At 44.1% G+C, this 22262-nt stretch overlaps 2 protein-coding genes and 1 pseudogene across 10 annotated transcripts in view; 2 read left to right on the plus strand and 1 right to left on the minus strand.

The window, feature by feature from the left end:
- SLC31A1 (solute carrier family 31 member 1) overlaps positions 1-17723 on the plus strand; it is a 66269-nt gene extending 48546 nt beyond the window's left edge. For 6 of the 8 annotated variants that reach the window (XM_083721443.1, XM_083721442.1, XM_083721448.1 and 3 more), the window contains 4 exons: positions 8841-9018; positions 9864-9936; positions 10415-10583; positions 12082-17723. In XM_083721443.1, the coding sequence (XP_083577569.1) occupies positions 8884-9018; positions 9864-9936; positions 10415-10583; positions 12082-12283 (579 nt within the window). In that variant the 5' untranslated portion in view covers positions 8841-8883 and the 3' untranslated portion in view covers positions 12284-17723. Of the gene's footprint in view, positions 1-257; positions 407-8840; positions 9019-9863; positions 9937-10414; positions 10584-12081 lie in introns of those variants that run through there. The other 2 variants (XM_083721446.1, XM_083721445.1) reach the window with 2 other exon arrangements.
- Positions 17724-17870: 147 nt separating this feature from the next.
- On the plus strand, positions 17871-19360 carry LOC310836339 (barrier-to-autointegration factor pseudogene; annotated as a pseudogene). The gene has a single exon. The product of its transcript is annotated as a barrier-to-autointegration factor pseudogene (transcript).
- Positions 19361-19917: 557 nt separating this feature from the next.
- Positions 19918-22190, minus strand: CDC26 (cell division cycle 26). The gene is made up of 2 exons (XM_083721471.1): positions 21940-22190; positions 19918-20348 (listed from the first exon to the last, which is right to left on the minus strand). The coding sequence occupies exons 1-2, from the start codon at positions 22018-22020 to the stop codon at positions 20175-20177; spliced, it is 255 nt and encodes an 84-aa protein (XP_083577597.1). The 5' UTR covers positions 22021-22190; the 3' UTR covers positions 19918-20174.
- Positions 22191-22262: the final 72 nt, after the last annotated feature.

The raw sequence follows: 22262 nt of genomic DNA on the forward strand, positions 1-22262 counted from the left end.
GAAGAGGAGGAGACTGAACGTATGAGTTGTGTGTGTCTGGATATAAAATTCAACAGCTCTTTGCTCGCCATTTCTCTGAATATTTGTGGAAGTGTGGGCAAACACTTGGATCGAATCCTGTTGTGGCTCTTTCCATAAATATTCTTCCCCTCAACAACTCCTTTTTGCAAACTGCTGAGGTTCAGGGCTTGAAATGTGGTAGTATTTACTTTGGAGAGGAAGTGGTTAATATTTGCAAAAGGATGTCAGGAAATTGAATAAACTGGGAGCAGCATTCTGGTCTTATGATGTTGAGATTAAGAGTATCCATTGCAGTTGGCAATAGAGTGTGTGAATAAACAGCTCTGGGGTCCCTCATCTCCCTTTAGCGGGCAAAAGGTTAGTCTGAAAAGAGCTTGGCTCAGAGGTAAGAATCCCTAACACTGTATTTACCTGCCAGCTTCTGCCTCACCTGTATGTATTGGCTGTTATTTCTAACTCTGCATGTGTAGCAGGGAATCTTTTCCGGTTAACAAGGAGACAGGACTAATTAGATGCTCCCCAGCATTTGTTTGAAGTTTATATCATTTGTCCTGGGAGATAGAAGGGGAATAATTTACATATGTATGTCTGAGTTGTGGACTATATGTTGTCTGCTTATGGGATGGATCAGAGCACCAGAAGTAGTGGCTGTATCTCACTACAATCTGGAGAGCGTTCCTAACAAGCATTGTCTGCTCAAGTGGAATTGCTGCAAGATGAGAACATCCCAGTGTGGCAAACCATTTGTTATCTGCCTCATTGGACGGCTGCTATTTTTCCAAACCTGGGATCTGGTGGGGAGGGAAAAGGTTATGTGTGTGTTGAACAACCTGGTCACAATGGAAACCAAAGAAGTGTGATGTTTAACTCTTGTTCTTCTGGGAAAACCTGAGGGCAGTGATTAAAGGGCAGAGGGATATGTGTGTGTTGAATTAAAAATATATATTGTATTCTGCATTTGTAAGTGCTCTGCATCTGTAAGTGTTGGGTGAGAGGGAAAATCGTTTTGATTTGTGCTTCCTTGAACATGTACATGTTGGAGGAGGGAAGCTTCCTGGTGCTATAATCTCCTTAGCAGTGTAGTGTTTTGATTTAAGAGATTTTGCTGTTAACCATTGGATTAACCATTGCAGTAAAGCTTGTTAGCCACTCAGTTATTATTTTTTTATCTTAAGGGTTTTGGTTCAAATCTATTTTTACAGCTGCACATTGTCGGCTGAAATCCAAAGCCCTACTTAGACTCGCCCAAGTGTTTCCTTAGACCCAGTAGGACTTTTCCCGTTTGAACAGCTGATGGGCTGTGTTGTAAAACAGGTTTTCTAACTCCCCTGCAGTTTTGCTATTGAAGTGTTTGTGGGGGGTGCTTTAGGTGGTTTACATGTCCTGTATAAGATAAGCAAAATTTATTTAATTTTTTTAAAAAACTTGTTCTGATTCTGCTGGTCCTGAGGAAGGAGTGAGATCTGAGCAGGACACTTTGTCCACTGGATATTTGATTGGTTTTGGCCTGGTGCCAACATTGTCAGCTTTGGGGTGCTGAGCCTGTTTGCTCAAGTTTTTGGTTTTAATTTAGATCACACTTAGATCAATTTATAATCTGGGATTTTTTTGTGTTCATCTTCTAGTGGGGTGGGGTAGGATTTGTTGTTTTTATTTTTGTTGGATGGACACCTATAGGCATTTTTTTTACTGTACTGTATTCTTATTCTATGTATATAAGGTTGTATCCAATGTTTGGCCTATTGGAAAAAAGCAAATACATTTAATTATTCTGAGGTTCTAGGTCCTTTGTTACACAAGGGCACTGTTTGTCCAGCAATCTAGCCAGCACTTGCCTGTATCCTCTCTAAGTTAATTCTGCCCCCTACAAGCTGAGCCATTTTGTTTTTTCTCTCCCAACTTGTGGTCCTGTAAACTGTTCCTGCCAAGATAAACCTGCTTTTGCATTAATAAAATCTTTGAACTCCAGACACTGTGACTATTTCAGTCCAATTCACTTGAGCTACAAGCTCTCCAAGATCTGCCAGGAGTTGTTGTTGGTATCTGTCTATCTCAAGAGACAACTGAGTTCATCTCTGGGGGTAAAGTCAAACCGCTGTGTTAGCAGCACCAAAGTGACCTCTCAATGGTGTAAGCCCGGGCAGTGTATATGGAGATCCTGGGCTGCCCAGACAATAAGAATCACCTCTCAGCCTTGTCCAAAGGAACGCAAAGCAGTGGCGTAGCGTGGGGGTGCAGGGGGGGCCAGCCGCACCGGGCGCAACATCTGGGGGTTAGGGTTAGGGGCACAAATCCACGGGTTAGGGGGCGCAAATCCACGGATTAGGGGGCGCAAATTACTTGCCTTGCCCCAGGTGCTGACAACCTACGCTACGCCACTGACGCAAAGTAATACGTTTGGTACCAGCTTGGCTGCAGGAGTTACCAGAAGGAGGCGTGCAGGGCAGCATCCAGAGTAGACCAATTGAAATTAATGGAGATGCCTAACTTAGGTTTATTAATCTCAGCCGGTCTACCCAACTTAATCAAGTGCAACCCATTGTTTTAAATGATTTATGACCTGTTGGATATTTTTATATTTTTGTAAGTTGCTTCTGAGACATTTTTTGTAGAAAGTAATGCATAAATGCAATTGATAATAATATTTACCCCACACTTCCCCCCCCCCTTTGTTTGTGTGCCATTGCAAAAATCATGCTACAAAATGAAGGAAAAAAAGATATTAAGGCTGCAATCTTGTGTCTCCTAGGGCTTACGTGCCTGGGATTTGTGTTGTAAAAGCATAAATAATCTTCATAAAATAGGAATATTTTTAAGACTCAGGCAGGTAAAACTGAATCTAAAAAAGAAGTTAAAAGTCATGTAGCGACAGCCAAAGCACCATTGAAACAAAGTTTTCAATAAATGAAAGAAAAGGCTCTGTCATGGGTACCTTTGTAGCTGATTTTCCCAAATGGGGACAAGGAGCAGAACCTCCAATTTGGTTCTTTCTTTTCTTTTCTTTTACAAAAAAAGTTCAGTGGGACATGTTAAACATAACTACATTGGCTGCAAAATACCACTTATATGTTGACAAAATTCAGAGAGAATAAATCTGAACTAGTGGGTTCAAAGTGGAAGAAAAATTATTTAGACTGGGGATGGGAAACCTCTGGCACTCTGGGTAGTGTTGGTCTCCAGTTCCCACCAGCTCCTGCCAGCCCAGAAGCCCAGACAGTAACCAGGGATGATGAGCATTGTAGTCCAATAACAGCTGTAGACTAGTTTCCCGTCTCTGACATAAACACTAGGAAAAACCCTGATGTTACAATCTGTTGGGCAGTGAGACAGACTGTAAGCGGAGGTTTGATGGACATCTATCAGACTCCCTGTATGTAGTACTACATTTACGAAGTGTTAGACTAGAGATTCCTTCAAGCTCAATGGCTCTATGAGATCCTTTGCATGTAAAGTGTGTGCTCTGCACCAGGCTACAGCCTTTCAAGGACCAGTTTCTATATTGAAAGTTGCAAACTTGGAGCTATACACAGCCCTTTAATATGCATGTGAGTACATGGTGTGCGCTTGTAGCGGAGGAGGTTGCCTAGCACTGGAACACATTCAGCTCTTGATCTTCATGCTTTTTCATCATTTATGCTAATGTGCAGAGCAGACACAGTGCCGAGAGGTGGAGCCCCTCCCTGCCCTGAGATTCAGCTGCCAGGATTCATTTGGGCTGCCCAGGCTGCTTGGGAGTCCTGCCTGCGGCAGACAATAAGGTGCTTTCAGGCTGAGCCACTGGCTTCCTGTCAAAGAACCGCACACTTTGCTTTGGGGGCTGCAGCTCTGCTATTGCACTTGACTGGCTATGTTGTGCAGGGATCTCCTTTTGCAGTGGCTGGAAAATCTCTGAGCATCTGGTATTGCTGTGTAAGGTGTGGGCCTTGGCATGTTTGTGGGGCAGGAAAGAGGCTCTCGCCACACATCAGCTTAAGTTACTTACTATTATTATTGTATATTCTTATTTGATCCCCACCTTTTTGCCTGACGTTACGCAAGGCAACTTACAGATAAATAACAAGAAGGGTTAAAAACATAGAAAAGACCGTAATTAAAAACAACTAAACAATAAAATAAAAAATGTATACATATATAAAATCTACTAAAACCATATCAATATTTGCAATAAAAACAGCACAGCACCAGACCTTTCATTAAAAGCAGTCAATTCCCCCGAGCCTGTTGGAACAAGAAGGTCATCACCTGCTGGCAGAAGGACAGCAAGGAGAGAGCCAGTCCAGCTTCTCTAGGGAGGAAGTTCCAAAGTCTGGGAGCAGACAGCGAGGATGCCGTTTCCCACGTTTGTACCAAGCATGCATGTGAGGGTGGTGGGACCGAGGGCCTCAGTACTACTACTGCTGCCATCACCATATTGAAAGTCTTTCAGAGCTGGGTTGGATCCTGTAACATTCCAACCTTTTACCATAGCTTCCGCCCTTGTTTTTGCCCTACTTGGGAGACTGCTTGGTTTGCCCCATGCATAGGGATTCTGTGGCCCTCCTGATGTTATTGGACTCCCCATCAACTTAATAGACAGGGATGGTAAGAGCTGTAGTCCAACAGCATCTAGAGTGCTACAGGTAAGTATTTATTTATTAATCTGTGGATTAACGTTGCAAGGTGATTTGTGGACACATTCTTAAAACCGGTTTAAATCATTTTAAAAGCAGTAGAACGACTATGTATAGGTTTAAAATCAACACAGGATGAACACCTAGGCAGAGACCTTTTCCTCTTGTTGAAACAAAGATGAAAACAAACAGTCTTCGATTGTTTCTGGAAAGTACAGGTGGCAGGTGCCTGACATATTATTATTTTTATTATTTATTCAACTTATACACCGTCCTATACCCGGAGGTCTCAGAGCAGTTCACAACATATCTCAAGAGGAAAACTCAGGAAGATAGTGGGATGCCCACTATCTGGTTCCCCATTCCTGGTTTACACATATAAAATCACTGGCACCACCAATCCATTTCTTCCTTCATAACTTTCCTTGGAGTCAATCTTCTGCTTTATTCCCTGAAAGTCCTCATCCCCAATTGAAACAAAGCCTACATGTGGTAGAGTTTGATAATATTCATTCCTTGTTATTCTTGACTCTTCCTTCTTCCCTCTCTGTTGAAATTTAGGCTGTGAGCTCCTTTGAGAAAGGACATGGCTCTCTTTCTGCCCCACTCCCCAAATATGTTTCTCCTTGGAAGTGCCATGGCATTATAAACCATAAATCCCCCTTATCTAGCTGAGTTTTCCTGACTCTGAGAAAAGTGGGGCACAGGAGTTTGTGTCCAGTGTTAATCATTACTAGCTTCCTTACAGTACATGTAAAGTACCTTCTTTACAGTTCCAAACTACTATATGGCTTTTTTTAAAAAAAATATTTATTAAGAATTTTTATAAGAGAAAAGCATAAATAACAAACAACATTGCTTATATCATACACAAAATTTCATAACTTGTTTGGACTTCCTCACGTCTCCTGCTCCCACTTACATTATTAAAAAGTTTTTTCAAGCAAATTATCATCTTGTTTACAATCTTATATCCACTCGTTTAAATATAATCTGATAGTTCTCCCAAAGGATTTGTCTTTTCCTTCATCTCACTTATCATCTAATTTCAATCTAGTTTAGTGGTGGCCAATTATTTATGATCAAGCATCCTTCTTAACATTCAATCAAATTACAATATTTTTGTAAATAAGTTTTAAATTTCTTCCAATCTTCTTCCATCCTTTCTTCTCCCAGGTCTCGGATTCTGCCGGTCATCTCTGCCAGTTGCATATAGTCTATCAGCTGCATCTGCCATTCTTCCAGTGTGGGTAGATCTTGAGTCTTCCAATTCTTGGCAATGAGTATCCTTGCTGCTGTTGTTGCATACATAAAAAATGTTCGGTCCTTCTTTAACACCCTCTGGCCGACAATACCCAAGAGGAAGGCCTCTGGTTTCTTGGTGAAGGTAAACTTAAATACCTTTTTCAGCTCATTATATATCATTTCCCAGAAGGCCTTCACTTTAGGGCAGGTCCACCTGAGGTGAAAGAATGTTCCTTCATTTTCCTTACATTTCCAACATTTATTATCAGACGAATGGTATATTTTGGCAAGTTTAACTGGGGTCATGTACCATCTATATATCATTTTCATTACATTTTCCTTCAAAGCATTACATGCAGTGAAGTTCAGCCCAGTGGTCCACAACCTTTCCCAGTCCTCAGACATGATGTTATGCCCAATATCCTGTGCCCACTTTATCATAGCAGATTTAACCAGTTCGTCTTGTGTATTCCATTTTAACAGCAAGTTATACATTCTTGATAGTACCTTAGTCTTTGGTTCTAACAGTTCTGTCTCCAACTTCGATTTCTCCACCTGGAACCCTAGTTTTTTGTCATTTTTAAAACTTCTTTAATCTGGGCGTAATGTAACCAGTCTCGCACTTTACCCTCCATTTTCTCCAAACTCTGCAATTTCCAATTGTCACCGTCTTTTTCTAATATTTCCCAATATTTTGGCCATTTGGCCTCCATATTGGGTCTTTTTCGGGCCTTGGCTTCCAGAGGGGACAGCCACCTCGGAGTTTTGTTTTCCAATAAGTCTTTGTATTTTGTCCAGACATTAAATACTGCTTTCCTGACAATATGGTTCTTAAAGGCCTTATTGATCTTAACTTTATCATACCATAAATATGCATGCCAGCCAAAAGCATTGTTAAAACCTTCCAAATCCAACACATCAGTGTCTTCAAGAAGTAGCCAGTCTTTTAGCCAGCAGAAAGCTGCGGCTTCATAGTACAGTTTTAAGTCTAGCAGGGCGAAGCCCCCTCTTTCTTTCGCATCAGTTAATATCTTAAACTTAATTCTGGGCTTTTTGCCCTGCCAGACAAATTTAGAAATATCTCTCTGCCACTTCCGGAAACACTCCGTCTTGTCCACAATTTGCAATGTTTGAAACAAAAACAACATCTTTGGCAATACATTCATCTTAATAGCAGCAATTCGGCCTAACAAAGAAAGCTTCAATTTTGACCAACTGTCCAAGTCTCTCTTGATTTCAGACCAACATTTTTCATAATTATCCTTAAATAGACTCAGATTTTTTGCTGTTATGTTTACCCCTAGGTATTTTACTTTTTTAACCACAGTTAGTTCTGTCAAACTACTATATGGCTTGGATCATTATATGGTAAACGTTTAAACATCTCCTTGCTTGGATTTCTTACCACTTTTCCTCCTGTGGAAACAGCTACACCTTGAATGTTGGGCAGCCACATTTTCTCTCTCTTTCCCCGGAGACTATTTGATTATCTGTGGCAATGAGATTAAAAAGATTTCAATCCAGCCTTCTGAGCACTTAACCATCTCCCGCTTCATTCAGTTATGAAGACATGGGGGAGGCTGTTGCTCTGGCAACAGGGACTAGATGGCTGGGGGCAGCCGATGTCCTTTTCTGCTGCTGGACAACACCTTCACCTAATGTGACTGTAGAGATCTGTTCCCCATAAAAATGTCCAGTTGCCAATTAGAGGGGAAAGTTTCCATGCATTTGACTTTTGAGTTGATGTAATTTAAAATAGGGCTGTAGCACAATTAAACCTGTGACAACAAAGTTATCTTTGTAGATGTTTGTGGATAGCTCCTGCAGTTCCCAAGCAGATATTTGATAAAAAGCATGTCCATTTTTGCTTATTCCTGCTCCCTGTTGCGTCATAGAATTGTGGGTCTGGCTACAAGGTGACCAGGTTCCCTTTGGTCCTCTATGTGTCTGTGCAGTGTAGGATGGTGCTCATTGGGCCTGGTGGGCCAATGTTATGAAGAACATCAGTAGGTGGAGCCTGAATCACTGACAGGCAGAGTGAATTTTAGTCCAGCGTTCTCCCACCTGCTGAGTTCTACAAGGGCAACACTGGGACTAAGAGGAGGAGTCTGGGCTGGATGTAAGTAATGAGGCAGGCTGGGGCTGGCAGAGGGTAGACTGAGTTTGGTGGGGCAGTCCCATGTTTGCTCTACTATGTCTATGGCAGCCTTGGAAATTATTATGGAATAGTTCCTGGCCTGCTACATGCTTTTATGTACCCTCCGGCACCCCTTCCTTCTCCAGTTCTTAAATGCCAGATCCTTCTGCCAAGCTGCTAAGGGACTCTTCCATGGGCTCGTTGCCCTTCACAGCTGGGAGAGCTGAATGGGATAGCCTTGTACTGCTCTGTCCATTATAGTATTGGTCAGGGGTCGGCAACCTAAGGCCCATGGGGGTCGTTTAACCGACCCACGAGCCACCCCTGAACCGAGCCACTACTGGTTCATGGCCTGATCTAAAGTAGGCTGTAGCAGCATCACCATATGGGGGAGGGGGGAGAAAAAGAACTGGGTCCCCAAATGTATGCTTGAGTTAAAGTTGGGTCCCAGGTCTGTAAAGGTTGAAGACTACTGCTGCAGGTGACTTTGGGCCACTCACCAGCTTTCAGCCTAACCTCAGAGTGGTTGTGAGATACAGTGGAGCAGAGGGGGGAAATGATGGAATATAAATAAAAAGCACTTTTAATGAATGCACTTCTGTATATACATGTTAGCTGTTCTTGCATTGTGCAATCTTCCAGAACTGATTTCCATATCCTTATGAGGTCTGGAAACTTGATTTTCTGAAAAAAACTAAAAGAGTAATAAACATTCCAGTGTTTATGTATAATATCCATAGGCTTGGTCTAAGGATTAGCTACAGGCATGCCACTTCCTCTAGAGGTACTTTCTTCTTAATTTCTTCTATTTTGTGTGTGTCTTCCAGGCTTCTACAGCATCCCCTGCCCTCTATTTCCTTGGGGGTCAAAATGTCCAACCATCACATGGCGCACATGGGCCATGATATGAATAGCTCAACAACGCCCACCCCAGATCCTCATGCACACCATCATGCCATGACAACATCGGGGCATATACATGATGGAGGGATGATGATGATGATGGTGAGTAGAGCTCAAGCGATACCTCTGGTGCAGAAGCTGTGTGACAAATTTGGTCTGCCAGGCCTCCACATTGGATGTCAGGTGTAGGGCAGGCAGAGGTGTCCTGCTTGTGCACCTGAACCTTGCAGAAATAGGATTTGACTCCTGCTTTCTGAATGGTAGGGTATATCAGCAACGTCACCAGATCTACTAAAAATCTGTCCAGATCCAGAAAGACAGAGAGAAGCAACAGCACGCACATCCCACTTGGACTCTTCAACTCTGTAGGTGCCAACTCCCAGTCACATGGCCTGTTTGTGGCCCCACCAAACTTTAAGCAAGGTGCTGATCAACACCAACAGCAAGCCCTGTGGCATCCTGATCAGTGACTTTATGGTGAAGGTGATCCCTGTCTGAAGCAGGGCTTGCTGATTGGCGCTTGCAGCAAGCCACACAAAAGTCAGCTTTGAAGTTGGGTCACCTGACAACAGGGTGATGTTGAATGATTGACAGGTACCGGTAATTTCAGAGGGTCTTCAAACCTTAGTGGAACTGCAAGTGTTTCTGAGATGAGCCTCCTTCCATCTCATGAAGTGGGAATTCAGCTGCTGACTGCAAATGGTGACTGGAGAGAGCAAATGTTGACCACTCTCTTTTCTCACATGCACACATTCACTACCCTTGGATCATGCTGGTAAAGAGAGAGGCAGTGGGGTGGGGCTGGGTGAGTAGGGTGCCACTTCAATGAATTTGCACTCTCTGTGGTTCTAGTCCCATGCAACCTGTTTGAAACTGTGATGCCCAAAGACCCTGCCACTCACAAAGCTCCATTGTGGCATTAAATGGACTCCTTGTTTCTTGTGCAGGATATGACCTTCCACTTTAGTTATAACAATGTGCCTTTGCTGTTTTCCGGGCTTGTCATCAACACTGCTGGAGGTGAGTGAGTGATTTACTAGGTGCCACTAAGATGGATCAAAGTATCTGTTGCACAAACCACAGTCTGGTGGAGGAGTGGGGGATGTTGGACTGAATACAGTACAGCAACAGGCAGGAAAAAACATCAAATAATCTGCTAAGACCCTCAGCAATTTTCAAGTGGTTCTTAGGCAGGGGAGATGGGGGAGAGAGTTTGGGAACTGTTAGATTTACTGATTTATGTGTGGTAGATCAACTTCAAGACTTGTTCCATTATCCAGACCTCCTTGGAAATGTTAACAATGGGGGTGGGCCATAGCTCAGTGGTTTATCACATGTGGTCCTTCTGAATAACTTAATGCTGGAATCAATGTTGCTGAGTAACAACCTCAGCCAATCAGATTGTAGTGTCACTTGAGTGCTTTACCTGCCTTAACTGGAGTGCTGATATCCCAGCATGGAATAGATCCAGGAACTTTCCTCCTTCTCACTCTGCTAGAAATGGCTGGTGCATTTGTGGCCATTTTCCTCCTGGCCATGTTCTACGAAGGCCTGAAGATTGCCCGAGAGAGCCTCCTCCGGAAGTCGCAAGTCAGCATCCGCTACAACTCCATGCCAGTTCCTGGACCAAATGGCACAGTCTTGATGGAAACACACAAAACAGTTGGGTACGCACACTCTTTCTATCTACAGGGGACTTTAACATGGGAAACCCAACTGGGGCATAGCCAGTTCATGGTCCTTTCTGACCTAACTCACAGTACTTGTGGTATCTCACAAAGCAACTTTTCTCAGCCTGGTGCCCTCCATATGCTTTGGACTACATCTTCCATCAGCCCTGACCACGTGGGGTTGTGCTGCCTGGGTCTGACGGGAGTCAGGAGTCCAAAATTATCTGTAGAGAATACCAGGTTGGGGGAGGCTGCTGTAGAATCAGAGATGAAAGAGAGCAGGATCCACGGTGCAGGTTGCAGCTTCAGCATCCATGGCAGATGGTTTTAAATACCTTCCACAAAGAAAAGTCCACCACCAGGTTATATCCAATGTTAGCCGTCCGACTTAGAGCACCCGTTGAAACTGATGGACGCATCTAACTTAGGCTCATTGATTTCAGTGGGTCTCCTTTGGGTATAACCTAATTGGATACAACCCCTCTCAAATGTTTACCCCAAAACCTGCTTCTTGCCCACTAATTCTTGTTTGCTACATTTATTTCTTGCCTTTTCTTCCAAAGAGCTCAAGGTTTGGCATACATGGTCTTCTCCCTCCCCACAACAACCCTGAGAGACAGGGACTGACCCAAGGTCACCTAGTTAGCTTTGTGACTAAGTGAGGATTTGAACCCCTGGTCTCCCAAACTCAAGTCTTACACTCTGTTTCCCAATCCACTCTTGTTCTCATCCTGTCCTCTGGCGCAATAGGAATCAAGCCCACTCCATCTTTTGTGTGACAGCACTTCAGATATTTGAAGTTGGCTATGATGCCCCTCCTTAATCTTCTCACATTTAGGCTGAACATTCCCAGTTCTTTCAACCATTCCTCATAAGGCTTGGTTTCTAGACACCTTACCATCCTGGCTGCCCTCCTCTGGGCATGCTCCAGTTTGTCAATGTGTGTCTTAAAATGTGGAACCCAGAACAAGGCTTGACCAATGCAGAATAGAATGAGCTGTTATTTTTCATGTTCTGGATGCTTTGCAGCCTAAGATTGTGTTACTCTAGTGTTGTTGTGGTTATTTCTATACCACCCTTCAAGTTTAGCTTGTGATCCACCAAGTTACCTAGATCCTTTTCACGTATGCTGCAGCCACATCAGTCTCCCACATGCTATGCTTGCAACCATATTTTGTGTGTTTCCCTAAATGCAGGACTTCACATTTATTCCTGCTGAACTTCCACCCTGCTGGTTTCAGCCTTGTTGTGTCAGGAACTAAAGTGGGCTGCTCCTTCTCTAGCAGGGGGGCCGGGAGCCATTCTATGCTAGATGTGTGATAAGTGTCAATTTAATTCTTTCTTATTACACCTTGTTGCTTCAGTTCGTAGGTCATTTATAGATCTTAACCCTTTCTGGCTCCAAAGTCTGCCATTCGTAGTCAGTCCTTGCCCATCCACCCAGCATGTACTGAATGTTTCCTTTCTCTCTCTCTTTTTCTTTCTAATTGGTCAGGCAACAGATGCTGAGCTTCCCTCACCTTTTCCAGACTGCACTGCACATCGTCCAGGTGGTGGTCAGCTACTTCCTTATGCTTATCTTCATGACCTACAATGGCTACCTCTGCATTGCCGTGGCAGCAGGCGCTGGGACGGGCTACTTCCTCTTCAGCTGGAAGAAGGCTGTGGTGGTGGATATCACGGAGCATTGCCATTAACACCAGGCAACGGATCCAGGCCTTTCCCTACAGCCTCTGGCAGGGACCAGGTGCAGCCCCAGTCTTACTGGAAACCAGGCCAAGAACATCCCATGTGATGCTCCCCCCCCCCAACTCTCTGGGGATGAAACCTGTGCCTCTCACTCCCTCCTCCCCCATTTCCCCCTCCTTCCCAATAAACATGGGCTCCTGACCATAGCTGTCAACCTTCCCCTTTTTTGCGGGAAATTCCCTTATTCCAGTGCCACTTCCCACTGCTATTCCGGATTGTTAGATATCCCGTAGACTGTCCCCGGGACAGGTGAGGCTGCTGATCCCGTATTTTCAAATCTGAAAGTTGACAGCTATGCTCCTGACTGGTGGAAAGAGTGCTGATCGCCAGCTAAGATAGCCTGCTTAGGATGGTTGGCTTTATATGCTAGATACAATTAGTGTGCTTGATTGTACTTTTTTGTTTTTAGACTGTACCATGATTGAAAGTAGCTGGCAAGCTGACAGGAAAATTATTCCACGTTCTTTTAATAATACTTTTAAGTAGCATATGCTCTATTGTTATTTTTTACTCAAATCAGTGGTAGCAGAAATGTACAGAGAGCTTCAGTCATTGTGCCAGTACTTCTTTCTGGTAATATAATAGAGGCCTGTGCCTATTGCTTGGAGGCTCTTGATCACCTGTCTCCTCAATGTTTGAGTCTAGTATTGTGCTCTTCTCCCAAACCCCCAAGCCAAGCAGTTTATGCCCCCCTGGTTTTGGGCAGCCTGTTGCCTCTGGTCCAGGAACTGCTGCAGCACCTGCTTTTCAGAACAGCAGTGGGCCTCTACACATCAGCCAAGGGTAATAGGCCAACTGCTAAGAACAACACATAGCTCATGTGCAACTGGGACCTGCTGATTTAACGATGGGATGTGCAAAAATGAATGCAAATGAAACCAGTTTTCAAAGTAGCAAGTTCTATTTTAAATAAACTGATGGAACAAAACACTGGCTTCGTTTCCACTTTTGGGTAGGAAGAGTGTCTGTCTTATACAAACGGTTTGCATATTGATCCACAAGATTGGAACTCCCTCAGACCTGGCTGGAGTTGGGAAATCTTTAGGCAGTTTCTGCTCCAGTGATCTATCTGTTGTTCTTTTTTGAGTAAGGAGTGGTGGGTGGGTTTCTCGCCTCCTGGTACATTTCTGCAATGGCTTTTGTCTATTTCCCAGCCCCTTTAAGATAAAGACCAGCACAGGAGTTGCCAGGGAGCACACACAAACCTATTACCCACTCCAGAAGATACTGAACTACAACTTTCATCATCCTCCCTAGCCATTGGCTGATGGGTGTTAGAGTTTAGCAGCAACTGAAGGGCCAAAGGTTCCCCACACCTGTGTTAATTCATTTACAGGTAGGCATCTCAGTTTGCAGTTTCAAGCAGCAAGCTAGCTAGGGATCAATGTCCTTGACTGTCTAAATCATCACAAGAAACTTAGTTTCCCTCCTAAGAACGCTACTGGTTTTCCCTGAAGTAACATTATCCCAGAAGAAAGTGCAGGTTGTGCCGGTGATTCCTGGTATGTTCTAGATCTAGCCCCAAAATAATAGTGCATGTCTCAGGATGCTGAAAATATATATATATATATATATATATTTCAAAGCAACCCTGTGACTTTTGCCTTTCTTGCACTTCTTTTCTAATGTAGGTTTAGGACATAACCTAATTTATTTAAGAAAGATGGTGAAGACCACCTGAGTGTTGTTTTCTGGAAAAGTGGTACCTTACACTATTAGCACAGGGCTATCCAAAATGAAATTTTATAATTGTGAACTGCTTTATATACCCAAAAATCCCATTAGAAATACCACAACCCCATCCCAAAAAGTCCACTATGTCATAGAATCATAGAATTGTAGAGTTGTCCCCCTTGTGTTTTGATCAGTCCTGGAGCAAACAAAGAATTCAGCAACCAATAGAGCTGTGTGTCTGCCCCAAAGTCAGGTGTGGAGAAACTTTGGCCTGCCAGATGTTGCTGAACTACATCTCTCATCTCTGGCTGTTAGCTGTTAGCAATGCTCGTTGCCTGGACTGATGGGAGTTGTATTTCAAGACATCTGGAGGGCCAAAGGTTCCCCCACACCTGCCCTAAGCCCATCAGCAGTACAATGTAAGAAATCTTTCCTGGAAGGGTTACAGGGCTCTGTTGATGTCATTCAGGGCATACCTACCTTCCCCAAAAGGAACAAATGTGAAGAACCAATTATCTGTTTTAATGTCATGCAAGAGGCTACTTTCTTAGGTAGGAAGGACAACCTGGAGGCTGCAGTTGGGGAATCAGTGGCGTATGTTGCATGCCACTGCTCACTTGATGACCCTTAATATACAGATTCAAAAGCTGCCTTGTAGCAGACCACACAAATACAACTAGAGCCAATGAAGGATGTAACTCTTTTTTCTGTGTTGATTAATACACAGCCAGTAGGGCCTCGGTGGGTTTATTCACAAGGAACAAGGAAGTCTGCAAGAAAAACATCTCATGAGGGACTGGGCCAGTTTACCCTTCAATACAACAAAAAATAGTTTAAGTTTGATGTAGAGTACCTTTGGCCCTCCAGATGTTGCTGAACTACAACTCCCATCATTCCCGGCTGTTGACCATGCTTGCTGAGGCTGATGGGCGTTGTAGTTCAGGAACTTCTGGAAGGCCATAGGTGTAGCTGAAAGTGCCAAACAGCATCAAACTGAAATAATTGACACAGAAGCAGAATAGGACTTTAACCAACATTAGTTTGTCCTCCATTAAAAGGTATGTAGCAAACAGGCTCCTCTCACTACCTCATTCCCCTGCAGCAGGTATTCACCTAGGCATTTCTACCTCTGTAGGTTAGGGATGTGGGTAGCGCTGTGGTCTAAACCACAGAGCCTAGGGCTTGCTGATCAGAAGGTCGGCAGTTCAAATCCCCACAACGGCGTGAACTCCCATTGCTTGGTCCCTGCTCCTACCAACTTAGCAGTTTGAAAGCATATCAAAGTGCAAGTAGATAAATAGGTACTGCTCCGGTTGGAAGGTAAATGGCATTTCCATGTGCTGCTCTGGTTCCTCATGCTGGCCACAGGACCCAGAAGCTGTCTGCGGACAAACGCTGGCTCCCTTGGCCAGTAAAATGAGATGAGTGCTGCAACTCCAGAGTCGTCCGCAACTGGACTTAATGGTCAGGGGTCCCTTTACCTTTATCTAGAGGTTATCAAGCTAACAGCCACCAATTACTTTATTGGCTATAAATTTGACCAATCTCCCTTTAAAGGCATCAAACCAGTGGTCATTGCCAAATCCTGTGTCAGTGAATTCCATAAACTAATTTAGATGTTCATTGTTTTGGGTATGTCTTGAATCTGTTGCCATTGATGTAGTAAAGCATTGCGTAGCAGATGAGGGTCCCTATACATACTTCTTGTTGGAACTACAGCTGCCAGCATCCCTGGTCATTGGCCATGCTGGCTAGGGCTGTTGGGATTTCACAACATCCACAGAGGGTCACCATTTGGCTACCCCTGTCTACAGAAGCCCTTTGGGCTAGTTTATTGGAAGCTAAAAATGAAAGCAGTGTATCATTTAACTCTTGATCATTCAATATGTTGTTATGTTGCTTAGCATATAATAAGAGAGGCTTTATTTAAATAAATTGCCTAAACTCTTCCCTGCAACCACATTCATGGTCCTAATTGAAATGAAACAGCTCCTCTGTAGGGGAAAACTTAAGACTGAAGGTCTATACCTCCATTACCAGTAGGGGAAATATTTTGGACTGATTTCTTTGGCATAATTTCTTTAGAAGGCATGTGCAACCCTTCTTGAGCAGGCTGGGCTTTCAGTCCCTGCATATAAAAATGATACCCACTTTTCTGCTTTAGACTTCTGCAAAAATTGACTTTGGAGGCAACAAAAGAGTAGAATTTAGATAGCCATTTGCTTCAAGTGGTCTTTTTTTTTTTTTGTAAATTGCTTTGAGTGTGGGTGGTTCTTTTCATCCAAGATCACTACATGCCCCAAATGAATAATACTGTGTAAGTAAAGTTAGTAACTTTATAAAGTGAGATGTAAGGTTATTACAGAATTTCTGCATGCAGTCTGTCTTTAGCATGAAGCAAACAAACTGTGTCCTAGTTTAAATGTCACAGTCAAATGGCTTCCCCAGGTCTATGTTGTGTTTTATGTGTTTTTAACATTTCACTATACACTAAGTCATTTGAAAAGGTGAAAGTCTATAGTAGATGGTAGGTAACTGAGCTATGTGTAAGCAGCGTCCAACCTCTGAATCATCTCTTTACAGGCAAGATGCTCATACTAGAGTACAGGGATGGGAAACCTTTGGGCCCACCAGGTACTGCTGCACAAAAGTTCCCATCATTTCTGACCAGGGGCTGTGCTGGTTAGGGCTGATGGGAGCTGGAGTCCCAACATCTGCAAGGCCACAGATTTCCCCACCTCTGCCCTAATGGTAGTATCAGTGTGCTCCCAGCTTTAGGAGACCTAAACTTTCATTTTATATAGATGGGAGGAAACCAGTCTCTTCTAGTGTGCCTAATCTTGGCTTATATCTTATGTATAACTGGAAGTAAAACAAAACAGGCAATTTGAATCTTATGTGCATTTAACATGTGATTTCAGCAATATGTGCTTGGCGGCAGCTACATTCCAGCCTTTTTCTTCTGCCTGCTTCTGTTTCTCTACTTGCTTCCTGCCATCGGTCCACAAACCCATTTCTGCCCAGGCAAGTACTGCTTGGCATGTTCTATGAGTGGGGTGCCTTTGGTGGAAGTGTGGTAGCTCCAAGAGTGATGATCCGCAATGTTCTCATGAGAAGTTGCAAAAAAGGCTTTTCATGGGTGTACTTGAGGCCTCCAGCTTCCTCCCACCTCCGAGCCTTCAACTTGCCAGTTGCCCCCTTTGAACAGTCATGGCTTCTCAAAAAATCCTGTGAACCTCAGTTTAGGGTACTGAGAGTTGCTAGGAGATCCCCCCTTTTCACCTCACAGAGTAACAACTCCCAAAGTTCCCATGCTAAAAGGATTGACTGTTAAACCACTCAGGGAATTGTAGCTATCAGAGGACTAGGGGTTTCCTAACAACTGCAGCACCCATAACAAATTGAAGTTCCCAAGATTCTTTGGGTAAATCATGACTGCTTAAAGCAATGCGATATTGCTTTAAACATATGGTGCAGTTGGGGCCTCATTTTACTTGCTAAAGAATTGTGTCGCTGGTGCTGTATACCCCACTGTGCCCAATAAACAATGGTGCCTTTCAATGTATTTTCAGACTTGTCTCTCTCTTCTAGCAAAATATTCTATGGCAGATGTACATTAAATCCAGTTTGAGATTGCCCATCTGATAACATTATATAAGTACAGATGAACAGTCTGTGTATGTAACTAATAAAGCAGAATGTATCGTATAGAAATTATGGGTGTGTGTGGAATGTTTCAAAGCACCTAGCAGTACCACAAAGCTAGTGTCTTTATTTATTTTTTTTTAGGCCAGCATCTTTCATGCATTTCGGTGTCAAAACATTTTTTGAACCATGTGCAGGAGATAGATTTTGATGATGCCTCCTTATATATACTGGCCACATTCACAAAACACATTTAAAACACTATTGTTTTAAATAGTCATGGCTTCCCTCAAAGAATCCTGAGAACTGATTTGCTAAGAGGGCTGAGAACCCCTTTTCTGCTTCCAGAGCGGTTTATCAATCCCAGGGAACTCTGGGAATTGTAGCTCTGTGAGACTAGTGGGTCTTCTAACAACTCTCAGCACCCTTTGGCGGGAGCAGTGGTTGAAGCAAGAGAGCAGGCAGAGCTCTAGGCAACATGACCACCAATCAGAAGCATCAGGACTTCGTGGCAGAGCCCATAGGGGACAAGTCTCTTGGTACTTTAGTTGGCATTGGAGATGTACTTGGCAGGAAGCTGGAAGACAAAAACTTTGACAAGGCGTATGTGGTTCTGGGGCAGTTCTTAGTGCTGAAGGACAAGGACCTCTTCCGAGAGTGGCTGAAGAACATGTGCATTGCCAACGCCAAGCAATCCAGAGACTGTTATGGCTGCCTGAAGGAATTGTGTGATGCTTTCTTGTGACTGTTGGCCAAAGCCTGGTGGATGCTGTGAGGGCTCTTGTAGTTGAATAGAGATTGTTTCTCCCCATCTCTCTCAGCACCTACTTCTTATAAACCTTCCAGCATCTACACAGGTTGCTGAGGGCTATTGCTCCCAATACTGGGGTGGGGTGGAGGGGAGCCATGGCTGCCTTTTAATGTAACTGAATCTTTTTTCATCCAGGGAGAGGACTGAGAAACATCAAATGTTCTAAACATCAAGTAGGTCGTTGTTTTTTACATGGCTTTAATAGAAACCCCCCTCACTGTTAGGCCACCCAACTCCAGAACCAGACTAACAATAATAGAAGTTTCCCTGCTCCCTTTGTTTGAACTCCAATTAGACTGAGATTTACCCGTCAATTCTGAAGACAAAAGATGTTATTAGGATTATTATTTTTGTGATTTCTCTCCAGTGTTTGATCCCCGCTATAATTTTTATGCTACTCAGTTTACTGGCAAGAATCAAAAATCAGCTGTGTTTACTAAAACAACTCTCAGCACCCTTAACAAACTGCAGCTCCCAGATTTCTTTGCAGAAAACCATTAGCAGCTATCACTTGTTCTAATCAGTAAACCCAATTAAACTAACGGACCCAAGTTAGTCTCGTCCATTAATTTCAGTGGATCTACTCTGAGTAGGACTAGCATTGGCTATAGCCTACTGCTTATGAATGGATCACCCAGAATTCAAGCACAAAAGGCAGGAACAGATTTTATTGCAACCCATGGACTTATAAGGCAGCCTCTTGTGGCATACTGTTTTGCAGGAAGATTAATTTGTCATTATGCAGCAGCTTTAGAGAGAATGCCTTCTTCCTAAGACAAAAGGGGGAGGGGGAGATTCTCAAATACTAACACCTCCTGCACCTTTGGAGCATCTCTGTAACAAGTAGATCTTGGTACCTTGTTTCACCCCGCAAATAAAAGCATATTGATCATAACCATGGTCAACTCCATCTTTGTGTGAGAAAGATGAGGAATATAGTGTGATTGCCCCCGAAATCAATTTTGCTTCAAAGTCAAACTTTTCGTCCACCTAACTCACTTCAGTCCACTCTAAAGCAGGCGAAACTCTGCCACTGTCCACCACACAATGGTGAACTCCTAATTCCTATCAATGTCAGCCAGCCTATTTCAGTGGTCAGGGAGGATGAGAGATATGATTCAGTACCGTCTGGAGGACCACAGCTTCTGCACTCCTTGTCTACTCCAGGGATACAGGCAGGAAATGGTCATTTCCTAAGCTGGCAACTCAGAAGCATTTTTAACTGGCAATGTCAGCAGTTCAGCCTGGTGACCTTCTGCATATCCAGTCTGTGCTCTTCCGCTAATAATCTAGGGCCTCTCAGTTGTAAATAAACCCACTCTAAAACCACCTCAAAGTAAAAAAATAAAAATTGCTCAATTTCACTTCTGTTACGGCACCCGTCAGCAAGGCTCAAGGTCTCTTTCACAAGTAAAAATGCCCATCTATGTTTATACAATGAAGCATGCAAAGTTAAAAACAAACATTTTATTAAGCACGGCAGCCTAGCAAGGTTGCACAAAAGAAACCATCAAGTAAGAGATCCCATCTTTGTAGGGAAAGCAAGACTTGCTCTGCTTGGAGGAGGAACTCCCATTTAAAACCTAGAGGAGAGAAGCTCAGTCTCTTCTGCTATTTCTAAACAGAGTTTGTTGGGCTTCTGAAACAAATTCCTGCTTTCTTCCGAAGCTCACAGGAACCAGGCACTGCCACTGTCCACCCTTTGGGCTCTAGAACTCAAAGTTCCCAAACTGAGATGAACGGTTGTTTGGTTTGGGCTGGGGTTTGTAGCCGATCCGGTCATGTATCATCTGCTCCCGGCTCTTATGATCAGTGCTGAGTCCCAGCGCACCCTCACCATCGCTGCCTCCCACCACATCCACCTCCTCACGCTTCCTACGACTCTGTGGAAACAAATGGGAAGCATGATTAAAGAATACTACTCCAGGACAATCACATATGTGCCTCCTCCACCCATGACATGTTTTCTTTTTCAAATATAGCTGCAATGTATCAGATTCTTTGCTTTCAGATTTAAGACACTGCAAGCTGTCAAAAGGTTCTGCCACAGAAAGGGGCCAAAGACCTTTACTTGTGAGTGCAGGGGGCTAACATGAAGGCAACCTCAAGAATCATTTGGCATTTATTATATGTGAAACTTTAATAAAATTTTCTTTAAAAAAAAGAATCATTTGGCATTTAGATCTGCTACTGTGCACGCACAAACACACCTTATTGCACAGGGATACAGGTAGCAGTTTTATACCAAATTGGACCATTGTTTCATCTTGCTCAGTATTGTCTACTCTAACAACAATATTGCAGGATTTCAGGCAGGGAGTCTCCCAGCCCTACCTGGGAGACTGAACTTGGGAGCTTCTGCATGCAAAGGAAATGCTTTACAGTTGAGCTTATCATCATCTAACATAGAACACAGGAAGCTGCCTTTTACCGAGTCAGACCATTGGATCCACTTAGCTCAGTATTATCCACCCTGTTTGGCAGCACTTCTCCACAGTTTCAGGCAGGAAGGCTCTTCCAGACTTACCTGGGGATACAGTACTCACAATTGAACCTGTGACCTGCTCAATGCAAAGAAAACCCTTTGCCACTGAGCTGCGACCTTTCCCCAGCCAACAACCTTATATTAAAACAAGCAAATAGCAGCCCTGAGGAGCCAGTGTTCTTTCTCCATACTGTGAATAATTTTATAAGCTTGGTTCTGCAAGTTCCACCCAAGTAAGAACAGTAGGAGGGGGGAATTGCATCCAACCCCACCGCCTGTTTACTATACTAAGTACCCTCCTGAGTGGGATAGAGCAGCCTGGGCAGGGCAGCTCAATAACAAACAGGATGGCTACTCCCCTTGTGAAGAGACAGCTTTTTAAAAAAGAAAAGAGAGAGCAAGGACAAGAGAATCTCTAAGACATCACCTTGCCAACAAAGGTCCGTATAGTTAAAGCTATGGTTTTCCCAGTAGTGATGTATGGAAGTGAGAGCTGGACCATAAAGAAGGCTGATCACCAAAGAATTGATGCTTTTGAATTATGGTGCTGGAGGAGACGCTTGAGAGTCCCATGGACTGCAAGATCAAACGTATCCATTCTGAAGGAAATCAGCCCTGAGTGCTCACTGGAAGGACAGATCGTGAAGCTGAGGCTCCAGTACTTTGGCCACCTCATGAGAAGAGAAGACTCCCTGGAAAAGACCCTGATGTTGGGAAAGATGGAGGGCACAAGGAGAAGGGGATGACAGAGGACGAGATGGTTGGACAGGGTTCTCGAAGCTACCAGCATGAGTCTGACCAAACTGCGGGAGGCAGTGGAAGACAGGAGGGCCTGGCGTGCTCTGGTCCAAGGGGTCACGAAGAGGCGGACACGACTAAATGACTAACAAAGCATGTGCAGAGTGCGCAAACAACAACACCACCACCGAAGAAAGGTGGGCAAGGAGCGCCTCGCCGTCCCGCAACCAACCAACCGCTCACCCACCCACCTCGAGTTCCTTGCGGGCGCCGTCGAACTCCTCGATGTCGTCCAGCTTCAGTTCAAGCCGCGTCGGTTTCCGCCGCAGCATCTTGCAAGTACACCTTTCCCCCCGCGGCTCTCCCGCGCGTGCGCAGCAGCAACCCGCTCTTTTCTTCACCTGCACCTCTAGTTCAGACGCCAACGCCAGAGGCTCGATCCCACCATGCTCCACGTCGCCGGCCAGCAACCCGGAAGGTCTGGCTCCGCATAACCATAGAGCTCCCAGGCAGGCTAGAGCGACCCGCTCTCCGGGATGGAATGGAAAGGCATCATTGGCTGTGGCGCTCCGCG

This window comes from Podarcis gaigeae, assembly GCF_964106915.1.
Source record: "Podarcis gaigeae genome assembly, chromosome: Z".
NCBI lineage: Eukaryota > Metazoa > Chordata > Lepidosauria > Squamata > Lacertidae > Podarcis > Podarcis gaigeae.